This window comes from Idiotropiscis lumnitzeri, chromosome 3, assembly GCF_059441095.1.
Source record: "Idiotropiscis lumnitzeri isolate Australia: NSW breed Sydney's pygmy pipehorse chromosome 3, RoL_Ilum_1.0, whole genome shotgun sequence".
Lineage (NCBI taxonomy): Eukaryota > Metazoa > Chordata > Actinopteri > Syngnathiformes > Syngnathidae > Idiotropiscis > Idiotropiscis lumnitzeri.
In genome coordinates this window covers 9,619,358-9,631,889 of record NC_142393.1, presented here as the reverse complement: position 1 = coordinate 9,631,889, position 12,532 = coordinate 9,619,358, and the positions used below count along the sequence as shown (strand labels likewise).

General features: G+C 40.7%; 1 protein-coding gene across 8 annotated transcripts in view; it reads right to left on the bottom strand.

The window, feature by feature from the left end:
* The window catches only part of hspg2 (heparan sulfate proteoglycan 2), an 88,411-nt gene extending 78,261 nt beyond the window's left edge, over window positions 1-10,150 (bottom strand). For 6 of the 8 annotated variants that reach the window (XM_088289438.1, XM_088289441.1, XM_088289440.1 and 3 more), the window contains exon 1: window positions 9,756-10,150. In XM_088289438.1, the coding sequence (XP_088145564.1) occupies window positions 9,756-9,812 (57 nt within the window). In that variant the 5' untranslated portion in view covers window positions 9,813-10,150. The remainder of the gene's footprint in view (window positions 1-9,755) is intronic. The other 2 variants (XM_088289442.1, XM_088289447.1) reach the window with 2 other exon arrangements.
* Between the last annotated feature and the right edge of the window lie 2,382 nt (window positions 10,151-12,532).

The window sequence follows — 12,532 nt, the reverse complement described above, 5'->3', positions numbered from 1 at the left end:
AGAACTGACAAAGCGAGCAAAATATTACCTCGCTTGCCTCCCTGCTGTGACCTAAACTGCTGAAAACGGGAAAGAAATAACAAGCTTGAGCTCCAAAAGGGGGCGTGTCAATTTGTCGTAAATCTCCTCACAAAAAAGCAAAAAAGAATTAAATCACTTCAGAGACTTTTGGGGTGAGGGGACATTTTAGTACTGATGCAAATGTTTAATGACAGTCTTGGAACAGATTATCTCTATTTAATCAAAATAGTATGAACACAACTTTGGGTTTGAACAGGTTGTGTTCAACTTTATAGGGACCACTCCTCAGCATTTCTCTTTTTTTTTTTTTTTGCTCCCGCGTAAAATGAGCGAGCACTCATTTGCAATTTGTATGATGGCACAGACCAAACAAGGCCCCACTGATGAAGGCCGAATATCCCTATGCACTGATGCATGCAGCGTACTGTGTGTACAAAAAGCACCGAACGATGGCTATCTATAAATAATCATGGACCGCCGGGATTTCAAACGCTTCTAATTATGATTACACTCAGCCCAGGCTTATCGAAAATAACTAAGTAGCTCACAAGCATGATGAAATGATGAGTTCCTAAGCTGCAACAGTGTGTGAAGGTTGATCACTCTTCCATGACTTGTATTAAAAAAGAAATGAAGCGCATACGAGACCGTGACTTGCGGGTGTCACATTGAACCAGTTGTGAAACAATTACAAAGCATGAAAACAAAAAAAAAGGGCAGTCGCTGTTCCCACAACTTGATCCTATGTTGTGGTGTGGCGCAAGCCCCGCCCCGCTCGTCACCAGAGACGTCATGAAAAAGTAAGCCTTCTCAAGTGACTATATACACAAGCTGACTCATACTCTCCCCGACAGAAGTTCAACTACAAAACTGAAACAGATGACAATGCAACAACTGCATTGACCAGAACCATGTGGACAACTGTGGACGAGTGGAAATTGACAACAACAACAAATGCACAATTTCCACAAAGTCTTGGAGAGTATTTAATCTGGGTGTGTTGCTATCGCTGCAACACTGTAAAAAAATGAAGAACGATATTTAGTTGAAAATAAACAAGGAAGTTTTTTTCTAGCGATATACCGATATCCTTTTTTTTTCCGATAACCGATATTTGAAGCCGATATTCATTTCTAGAAAAAAGGGGTAAAATGGTGTCAAAATTTGGAAAAATAAAAACTCCAAAACTTGACTTAGTTTAAATGCCTTTAAGTACATATTTATTCAACTACTAGTGATTTTAGATCTTAGTAGTTGACATTTATTAAAATTTCGGCAAGGACTGTGGCTATTCCTTCCTCTGCTCGCGGGACCTCCCCCGTAGTGCGTGTGACTTGAGGTAAAAAGCAATCGGGCAGCTGACTGCTGGTTGGCTGCATAAGTAACCAATCTGTGGGTGGGCCAATCTGCCTCTGCAGGCAGGGCCACTAGCACAGCAAAGTGAGAGAGTGAGAGAGAGGTAGAGAGAGGGAGAGAGAAGTGCGCTGCAGCGAGCCAAAATAAAACATATTTTAATTTATCTTCCTTGAAAGTAAAAAAAAAAAAGCCCGACGCAGATAATCGGCAAAATGTCAATTATCGGCCCCAATAATCCCCCCGGCCAATAATCGGTCTGTCACTAGTTTCTTCACTCAGACATTCCAAGTAAATTTCACAAGAAGACTTTTTAAGTAAATTTGACTAGTTTATTTAATTTAAAAAAGCCACTCAGAGGAAGTTAGCACCAGAGCTATGACTATGGTTGAGTATATTGCTGGTGTCTCCGAAAGGCGGCCAAAAACTCGCTTTGGAAGGATTCGGAGGTTTCAATAATAGCAGTGGCATGGCTCAGGTGTGGAGTGGCCGTCTCCCAACCTTGAGGTTAAGGGTTCAATCCGCCACCGCATTGAGAAATCTGATGTTGAAAGAAAAAAATGTCTTCAACCTTGGTGCGACTTCTTAAATTTAATAAACCTGTAAAATGTACCCAGAAACTTATAAAATTTACTTTGAATTTCTGAGTAAAAAAAAAACGTTTTTCAAGTAAATATCACTCCCCATTTTTTACAGCGTGCACAGCGTTCACATCAACATGGTTGTCTCCTGCAGAACTGACAGAGATTTATAGCCAAAACCTAAAGCAAAAGTGGAGTCAAACAAAAGCCATTACCTCACACCAAATACACTGACTCATGAACAACAACAAAAAAATTACTGCGCCCCCCCCCACACTTTTTTTTTTTCATCCTGTCACATTTTTACCGACTATAGTCCTTTTTTTCCGTCACAGCAATAAAAGTCCTGCCACTCAGGAGAAACATGCCACTGCGAGAGGTCAGGCAAACATGACTCGAAACGTATATACAATAAACTTTATTTATGATATTTATTGATCCCCAGTGGAGGACGGTGAAGCGATTGAGGGGGGCTGTGCAACGGAGTCACGCCCCACAGCAGTTGGGGATTGGCGCGTTCCTAACTGGGAAGCGGGAAAATAAACTTCTGTCCAGCTACAGAGCCACGTTCATATTTAAGACTGGATTACACTCACTGCCTTTATAGACCTTGATTTCATAATTCTACAAATCGGTATGAGAAATAAAGTAATTGATGTGTAACTTTGACAAGTTTATGAGCTATATTGGCCAAAATCTGTCAAATCAAACAAATATGTATTAAGTATTTATTTACATTCATTTAACTATTCAGCTTTTTAATCATGTGATAAAAAAAATAATACAATTAAGAATAACCCTGATTGAACCAATTGCACATTTTTGCAATCTGGCTGTAATTGCACTACTGCTTCCATCTGTAATGAATGAAGTCATTTGGTTTATTATCAAACATGAACTTCTTGTTCACTGTTGACGTCACAGCTTGTAAAATGGGAGGTACTGTCCTCTGCATAAAGTGAGACGTTCTAGACTTAGTCACGTTCTCCTCGTGCTTATGTTCAACAGGTACTCCGGAACACTCTAAAAAACTGCAAATCGCCCTTCAAGTAACAGGCGACTAGAGCAGGAACATACAAAATGGATGGATGCATGTAGGGGTGCTTGATTATTTTAGTAATAATTGAAATTGCGATTATTCAAATGATTTTTTTTTTTTAGTATAAAACAAAAATATTAAAACAAATCTGATTTGTTTTATCTTGAATTAAAAAAAATGTTGCCAATGTATAAATTTGAATATGGTTTCATTATATAAAAAAACATTGTGCATTGGAATTTACTTGCACTACACTTTTTTAAATTTCCATAGAACTGTTTTAATAGAACACACAAAATTTAACCTCAAGTATACTCACGAAAGTATTAGACATAAAATTAGTAGTATTTTAACAACCTTTTAGATGTAATAATATATACTGAATATAATATTAATTTTTTTATTTTAATTTGTAATCGAAAAATCGAAATTGAAATTCGATTATTTGTACCGCCCTAGATGCTTGGATGATATCTAAGTGGCAGTGACACTGCTGATTAAGCTTAAGAAACCTTTGCTCCCAGATTGGCGGAGCCACTCGAGTCTAAATCATGACCGTTTATTTGTCTGCTTTTCTAACCGCGTGACCTTCAGCCTCAAGACTTGCTATCCGTCGACTCGCAAACTCCGACTACATGATAGAGACACTTTGCAAAGTCTTTGGGTATCATTGGCTTTCTTTCGAATAACTCAAAACGAGCAGGGATGAAAGGTGAAATCCTCCACTCACTGATAGCAATCAGTGAGAGCTTGGGGAGTTTGAACACGATCAGAATGCTTAGTGGTCGTCATTTTCAGAAGCTTCCAAAAGAGTTGTGATTTTAATCTTGTTAAACGCATCAGCGCTAATAGGATTCACATTCCAATCTTATCCACGGCTACATTTTCTTCCTTAGATTCAAATACGATAGCCAACTGCAAAATCACCGTGACAAAGTCTCTTTTTGAACGTACGTAACGTATAACACCAACTGTGCGTACATACAAGCATTGGGCAGAAAGCCTTCATCATTTATATTTCAAGCAAGTTAACTTCAATACGGTACTTGCCAGTTAATGGTTTCACCAAAACCAATTCAGGTGGGCGAGAAGAAAAAATTGCATAAAGCGGGACATTGAAACTACATGCAGGAAAGCCTGAATAAACTTTGCTTGAGGGGGAAGTAGAGTCCTGTTGGCGCGAGGACAACACCGCATTTCATTTCCCCTTCTGGAAGATGACTCAGCACGGGTCAAAGGTTTCAAAGAATCACAGACAGATGCACCTGAACAATAGATGAGCACAAACATTTCCGCCAGAACCACCTTGTTCGTAACTGCGGCTGAGTGCGCTCATACTCGCGATCACACGGGTAAATAATACTTTGAAATTGGGTACGCCATACACTGATTTGTTGATCATTGGTCTTTACCCAGTTAAGAGGAATTTAATCATTCTAATGTTTTCATTTAACGAGTTGATGTGCAGTGTATGAAGAAAAAAAAAAAAGCAACTTGATCAAATGTTGTACCACTGCCAACTAGTGGAGAGGATGTGCAATTACACTTTATTGTAGTACGCCGGAGGAAAAACACACGCGCCCCCCAAGGAGGCCCCGCCCCACTACGATGAGAAGCACTGTCCTATACTAATAATTAAAACGTTGTTACTTTCTTTTGGGACAGTCGCCTTGCGCTTCCATTTCTCAACTCCCTCGTTTATCAAATGAGAATCTACATTCGAAAAATAAAAAAAAAATAAAAACTGTCCGTGTGTTTGGAGGGTTTGTAGGGGTTTGTTATGTCTGGTGGGACAGCAGCTCACCTACGGGAAACTGCAGCCCGCCTGGAGGAGGTGCCAAACACATCGAACCACACAAGATGCCTCAACTGCATTCAACTACAAACATAAGCACAAGCAAACTTGCTTGAGAGAATTGAGGCAAATGTCCAAAGTTGCAATTATTCTGCCGTGTTGCTAAAGAAAACATTTGATGTTGACACTTATTACCTGACGACGCGAAATGAAATAAAAGTCCTTTCAAATGGGAGACAAGTGTTCACCTGTAGTTCCATTTTTTTTTTTTTTATTAGGCATGATATGCTAAAACCTGCACAAATCCACTTAGTGAAATGCATCCGTGGATTTTAATTCATGACCCTCCTCAGACAAACCACTCGCAAAGAAGACATGCGGGTGGGTTGATTTACAGGTCGCGACTTGTTGTACAGTAAGAGGAAGCCTGCGCTCACCACAGGATGGTATTTATTCAAGTTTGAAAATGAAAGACACAAAGGGCAGTGACATTCTTTCGGAAAACCTTGAGCACAATCCTGCTCCACTTTACTGAAAAGGGCGGCAACTCCAATCACGAGAGTAGTGGATCCAGGAAGGGAATTCAACAAGACAATGCAGCAGCGCCGCCAAAGTGGCTTCACGTAGACAGTAGGTCATTAGGAAAGACAATGGGCGACTACAGAGCACTTTCAAAAAGGCCGCATTACACACAATTTAGCATTTCAATGCAGCACTTGCAAGTGCATTTCTAAAAATAAATAAATAAATAAATAAATAAAAAAGATTAAAAAAAAAAAAAAAAGCCAGGTGTCTCTTGTGGAAGCGCAAAAAAAAAAAATAAATAAAATAATAAATAAAATAAACAGGGTTAGTCGGACTGAATACTCGTGTTGAGTCAGAGCAAATTCCAAAAGATAGGGCAGGATTTTACAACCGAAACGCAGAAATCAAGTTGTGATTTGCCACACGCAAATACTTTCTGACCATTAGCAAGTTTTATGACTCTTTATTGCGGCTGGTGTCCTCGAGTCATCTGCGACCCGACTATGAACTCTGTTGGGTTTAGTGCACTTGTAGCTTCGTAACGCAGGAATGAGGATGATATATGATATCCGAAACAAGGAGCCAATGGCAACGTTTTAATCTTGGATTGCTGGAAATTGTCAGGCGGCTACACTATTTTGATGATACGTACAGCAAATAAACATTTAAGAGCCAGTTATTCTGAAATAGAACAACAAGAATCCCTAAAATGCCGAAGGAGAGTGGTTCGAAATGAATGTAACGCTAAGGAGCAAAACCGACCGGTCAAGCTGTCTCTTATTCATTTGAAGGATTCCGTTCCTCATTTTCATTTCAGTGTTTGAAATTGTCCGGCTGTTAATATTTCGTGACACAAAAATACAGTGAATTTAACCCATTCCCTCCCAGCCGCGTTAAATAAAATTTAAAAAATAAAAAAAATGGATCTTTGACGTCTTTAGCCGTCAATGGCAGTAAACGAGTCAAGAAAAAAAAAAGCAACTGTACAAAGTGAAAAGCCTTTTTTTTGGCTCTGTATTCACGAATGTTATTCGATTACGAACTCGATTACTCGATGGAATTTTCAATAGAACATCCGATTATTAAAATATTTAAATATTAATTGCGTTTTAATGCTAGTCATAGAAAAGAGTTAATCCTATTAAATGAATATCAAATATTAAAATAATTGATCGCTGCAGCCCATTGCTATTATATTGACATCATGTGACCACAGATCTGATTGACTGAACAAAAACATCCACGTTAGAGGCAAATCATTTTGCTAAGTGGTGTGCTTTGATTTCTTTTCCGATGTGTTTTTGGTTTAGAGTTATAAGGCCCGATCGACTTTGACATAGCAACAGAACTGAACAAATTTAAAAATAAATGTTGGCAACTAAGACTTGAACGCTAGGCCATTGGCCCTCGCACGCCACTTATTGAGAAACAACGTTGTGAAGCGGAAAATATACTGTACTCTATTTTTTATTTTTTTTAATTTCGCGGTAGGGATCACCCCACTCATTGGCTTTAAACATGCATTTCCGTGACAGAGACTCTCCACGCTTTGCTTTTTAGCAACAGGTACATTTGAAAATATATTCTATTGTAAAATAATATACACGCTTGGCGGCGGCAAGATGAATCTTGATTCATACCCGAAAAACTTTCTGATCTGAAGGCTCATGTCAAGTCTTTAATAAGTTTTAACCATGCAAGCCCCACGCCTTAAAATTGGCAACTTGAGTCCGAACATCCCGCCTCCAGTAATGATTTTTGCATTGCACTGGCATCAAATTTATGTTTGCAGAAAAGTACCTCCGGTAGCAAAACCCAACTGTGTTCCCAGGTGCGAATGAAAAGAGTGGGACTCTCGTTACAACGAGACGCACTGGAGAGTATGTACGCACATGTCGGCACATGCACCGGCAGAGGTGCAGCTTGATGTGGAGTCTGCGGCATTGCCGTGCACGGATACAGCGGCATGCAGAAAAGCGAGGCTTGACTATCAGCATGGCCCGGCGACTACGTGACTATGTTGGGCCACCAAAAGCTCACTGATGCTGGCCCAATAGAGGCCGTACAAATTTGATAAATAAATGCAATGAAATCAACGCGTTCTTGCTTTTTTTAAGGTACAAACTGTTTTTTTTTTAATTTATTAAATATGTATTAAAAACAAAAAAATGTAAAATATAAATTTTCTCCTGCTTTGTTTTCTTTTGCACTTTGGCACACTTATTACAGCAGTTGTAACCCAGTGCTTCTCAATTATTTTCTGTTACGCCCCCCACGTCCCCCTAGCAAGAAGAAAACAATTCCCGCCCCACCCCATCACAACTATAAATAATTGCATTTTCGTTGCAAGACAAACCTACACTGTAGATTTAACACTTGCTGTGCACAATAGGCAATGAGAGCGCCACTGCCAACTACTGGACAGGATGTGCAACTACACTTTATTGTAGTGCGGCGGGGGGAAAAAAGCATGTTTCCCCAAGTTCCCACGCACCCTCTTCAGCATCGCACCCCCCCCCCACCCACTATTTGAGAAGCACTGTGCAAAATGATTATATTACTCCGATTCCACATTTTGGCTTCTAAATGAATCTTAATGGATCATCAAAGCACATCTCCGACCTCCACGCAGAACCGAGTCACACTTCCATGGACACAACAAACATCCACGTGTGCCAGTCTGCTTTGAGGAGTGGCGAGCCGCTTCAGTGCAGCCTCTTGCCACCAGCCAAGATGACTCGTCTCCTGTGGCTATAACTCAACAATGCAATGTTTACTGAACCAAGTCTTCAAGCAATTACGTGAACGGGTCTGGCGGGGGTAGAGAGGAGAGGTGGGGGGGGGGGGGTCCCTCCTGTTCAAACGATGGAGTGCAGTTGCTGTTTGCACGGCTGCGCTCGCAATCTTCATTGACTCTGAATGGGAACTAACCACCAGGTAGTTGGAATGAACAAAAAGCCACACAGAGGAGAGGGCACCGACTGTCTTGTCAATGAGTCAGATATTGCAGACTTAATAAATCAAGAGATTAAATTGTCAAGTGGAAATAGTTTTATGCGGATGAGGTGGTCGGGTTACACAGTGGGGAAAGAATTATTGACACCAATGAGACACATGCAAGATATACCGTCAAAGGAATTCAGGCCACCCCACCCCCAACTCTAGTCCAGCCTCCCCACCGTCAAGTCAGGGGACACTTGTGTCACTCGAAACTTGGAGACAACACAGAGCCCAAAAAGTGGCAGCAACCATGTGAGGGATGATACAAACAAGTCACTTCAACAAATCAACATAAGCCAAAGTTGTGAAAGCCCCAGAAAGTTTAACACGCGATCCACTCGACTCTCAGCGGGACACTTGGTTGCATTTGTGAAGCAAGTTGAGAATTTGTACTGACTTTGTTTTTTTTTTGCCGTGCTCATGGACATGACCCCAACATTCCAACAGGGTGGGAGGAGGGTCCGTGGCAAAACCAGCAGCGCTTGATGCTTAATTGAATCATGGCGCAGACAAGCCGGCCGCCATAGTTCAAAGCCATCATAAAGGAAACAGATGCTTGTGGTTTCAGATAATTCAATTATCTTTTAGTGAGTTTGCGCCCGGTGCTCAATCAAGGCTGCGGTTCAAGCGCGGAAGCGTTTACCTGATGCCTTCCGGCGCCAGTACTACAGAAGACTGGCCTCAGCATGTCACTGTTGGATGGTAAAAATACTTTCAGAACAACACTATATCATGAACATGCATGAGGCGGAAGACAGACGCCCGTTGAACGCCACCGCGACATCGTTCAACACACATCGGATCAAATCAGCTCTGGAGAGGCCGATATCTCAGCCATGACACCAAAAGAGATATCACCAAAGTGCTCGTGGGGATGCTTTTCCTTGCAACCAAAGCTTTTACAGAACAGCTACTCTTCAGTGTACTATCATAACAAAAAATAGTGCATGGCGTTCATACAACTGACGAGTGTTGAAAGCATCCAGTTTAACAACAAATTTGTAATTAACACAAAGTAGAGTTGTTTACATCCCTTTTTTTTTCCAGCTTTAACAAATGGACTTTTGGTGCTAGTGTGAGTTCTTGACGAGTGACGCAGAGACAAGAAGTCCATGCAGGTCTGACTATGAATAGCTTGTTTCTGTGGATAAACTTAGAGCAGCTTCACTCCAGAGGACTCTTCTAGTTTGTCACTTTTAAAAAAGCATCCTTACATGCTGCATTGGAATCTGTAATCCAGTCCACCTTGCTTGCGAGCGACACGATTCACCAAAGCCATTTACTGTGGAAATATCAGTTCATTGCCTATTTTAATAGTATATAAAAGCTCCTCTTATAGCTTTGCCTTGACCTTAGAGGAGGTAAGACTTTTACTTGTCTTTTAACAAGGGGACAGCACAGAGTTTCATGGCAAGAAAAGTCACAAAAAGCTTATACTTACAGTAATCAACTGGCAAGAGAGTGACAAATATAGAAGTCCATAGATCCAAGAGCCCATTTTCCTCCAACCCAGCACAGGCTGCAACTGCTGGGGAAAGTGCAAACAACAAGGTCCTTCTCTCCTCCTGCCCGCCTCACTATGGACCGACTCCTGCGCCCGCGCCGCGCGTTGCTCCCCGTGGACGAAATCACACGTCTCGTCTGTGTCCCGTGACCCGTCGGGACTGCATCAACAGGTGCGAAAAGAGGAGTGGAGATCCGCTCCGATTTGGCTTTTTTTTGGGGGGGGGGGGGCGTTCGGCGATGGCACCAAGCGTGCACGCTGGGCTGTGCGCTTCAACGGTGCGAAGTGGTTGCAGGGTGGGTGAATGCACTCTTTGCAAGTCACAGGGAAGTCCTGTGTGGGACGGAAGAGCGCATTGGGAAAGTAAAAGGCGGAATGGAATTCTGGGAGCTGGTGGCTAATCTCCGGACTGGGAGCGAGACTCAGCCTCGTAGTTGCAGACGCAAACACGCGCGTTGCGTGACCGCGCGCGTGTGCACACACATTATTTTTTTAATGGGGGGGGGGGGTCATCTTTTCAATTGTAAAAGAGTGTACCTGACATTCATACCAGCGAAACCCTGTTACTCACATTTTTGGAAAAATACACATTACAATCAAAGCTTTTGTCTTTTCTTGATCTCTTAGAAAAGCAGCTAACGTCGCTAGCATGTAGGCTCATCTTGAGCCTTGTTCAAAGCGCTTGAACGTGACATTAAGTAATTAAGTACGTGTATTTAAACAGGAAATAACGGTGGGATTAGTTTAAGTCACCTAGCTTGTAAAATATTACTTGAGGACAGGTCTGAAATTAACCGTATTAAATACACTTTAGGATTAAAAGTAATGTTGTCACGTTTGTACATTTTTTTTAAAGTGAGTGGTCATTTATTTATTTATTGATTTACTTATTTTTACATTCATTCATTGTCTATTTAAGCGGTTCTAAACGGGTTTGGGGTACGTGAAGGCACTCCGAGGGCTAGGTGAGATTTTAAAATAGATTTAAAAAGTAGCATCCACGCAAAAATCCCCTAAAAATAATTTGTAAATTATGTATGTAAATGTTAGGGAAAATGTTTGCTTTGAAATTAATGTTATATTTTGTAGACTATTCAATTTCATATTCCTAAAAACGCAGAGACTCCCCCGTACCAGAATGGATCAACCCGGGCTACCAAATGTCACCTAGCATCAGTCAGACATTTTAAAACGTTAATTAAAATAAAACAACTTTATTTATATAGCGCATTTGTCGATAATATTTTTTGTGCACAATGTCTTTATTAATAATTAAGTTAATCCTTTATTTTTTTTTACTTAGATAAGTAGATCAGATAACAGATGGGTGATTTTAAAAGTAAATAAGTGCGCAAACAAACACTATTTTTTGTTACATACAGAAATAAAAGACGGTGTTCCCTGTTGCAGTCAATTGAGTTAATAAATGAAAATTGAAATAAAAATACCTGAATTCTTTACACAAAAATAAATTGTTTTTTTTATTTGGTTTGTTCTTAATTTTATTATGAGTTTGTGTGTGCGCACGATCGGTATGTGTGTGCATTTAATACACGAATCCACTCCACTTTTACTCAAATTTGGGTAAAAAGTTGCACACTAACGCTTCACATTAAATGTATGCTCGATCATCAAGCGCCCTCTAGTGGGGAGAAATAAAACACACTCGCTCCAAAATTGGAAGGAGTCCGAGCTGTGGAAGGAAGTGTTCAGTGCCTCTTTCACGAGATTACAAATAATGACACATATTAAGGGTGCCACCAGAGTCTCCAAACATATTGGCCATGCCAAGCCTGTGTAGAGGGCAGAATGAATCCACTCTTTGTGTGTATAGCAGTCAGTGTGAAGAGCAACTGTACCACCAGGTTTGTCACAACAGCTGCTGCCAATTAAAGGCTGAGGTCTGGATAGAAATAGAAATGAGCAGCACTCATGTGCTCATCAAAATTAGCCTCCAACACACCTATCAACAACTATCACAGCACTAGGTGTCGCCTTTTAATAGTCTTAAAAAGCAGCTCCAGTCTGTTAGCAGTTATGGAAACGTCGTTTCACTTCGGCTGCAAGGGAAGAAACTTTTAGGCAAACCAAACCCAGTATTATAGTCCCAAATAAAACCAATAGGTTGGATACTTGTGTCGTGTATTGCCAACAGTGACTTAATCAAGAATACAAGCACCGGTGGCCACAATGTGAGGTGAAGTTACACAACATGAGATCCAATATTACCAAAATTGGGACGTAAAAAAACATTACTGTATTATTGTATTATTCTATTGACAAACTGGTATTACGTCATCCATGTATTGTAATTGTAAATTGCTGCAGTGTATGTGGGAGATTAGACTGGTTCGAAATTGTGTGCATGATGATGTTAAAATTAGTTATTGCTTTGCCGGTTTTGTTGAATGTCAGTGTTTTTTCCCCCAATTGACATCGAAGGTAACACTGATTTCCGTTTTTCGGATGCGGGCTTTGAACGTCTCTCGACTCGACGCGTGTAGTTGAGACTGAGTGGATGAGAGACGCAGATGTATTTTGTACTTCGAAGAATAAAAAAGATTCGTAAAAAGACAACACTGCAGCTCTTTGCGTCTCGGAGTTACAACATGTACGTAGAACTACACTGTATCATAGGCCATAGTCAGAACGTTCTTGAATATTATCTATTTTTTAAACCACCCTTGCTCGGAATATAATTACTTTGTGAAAGT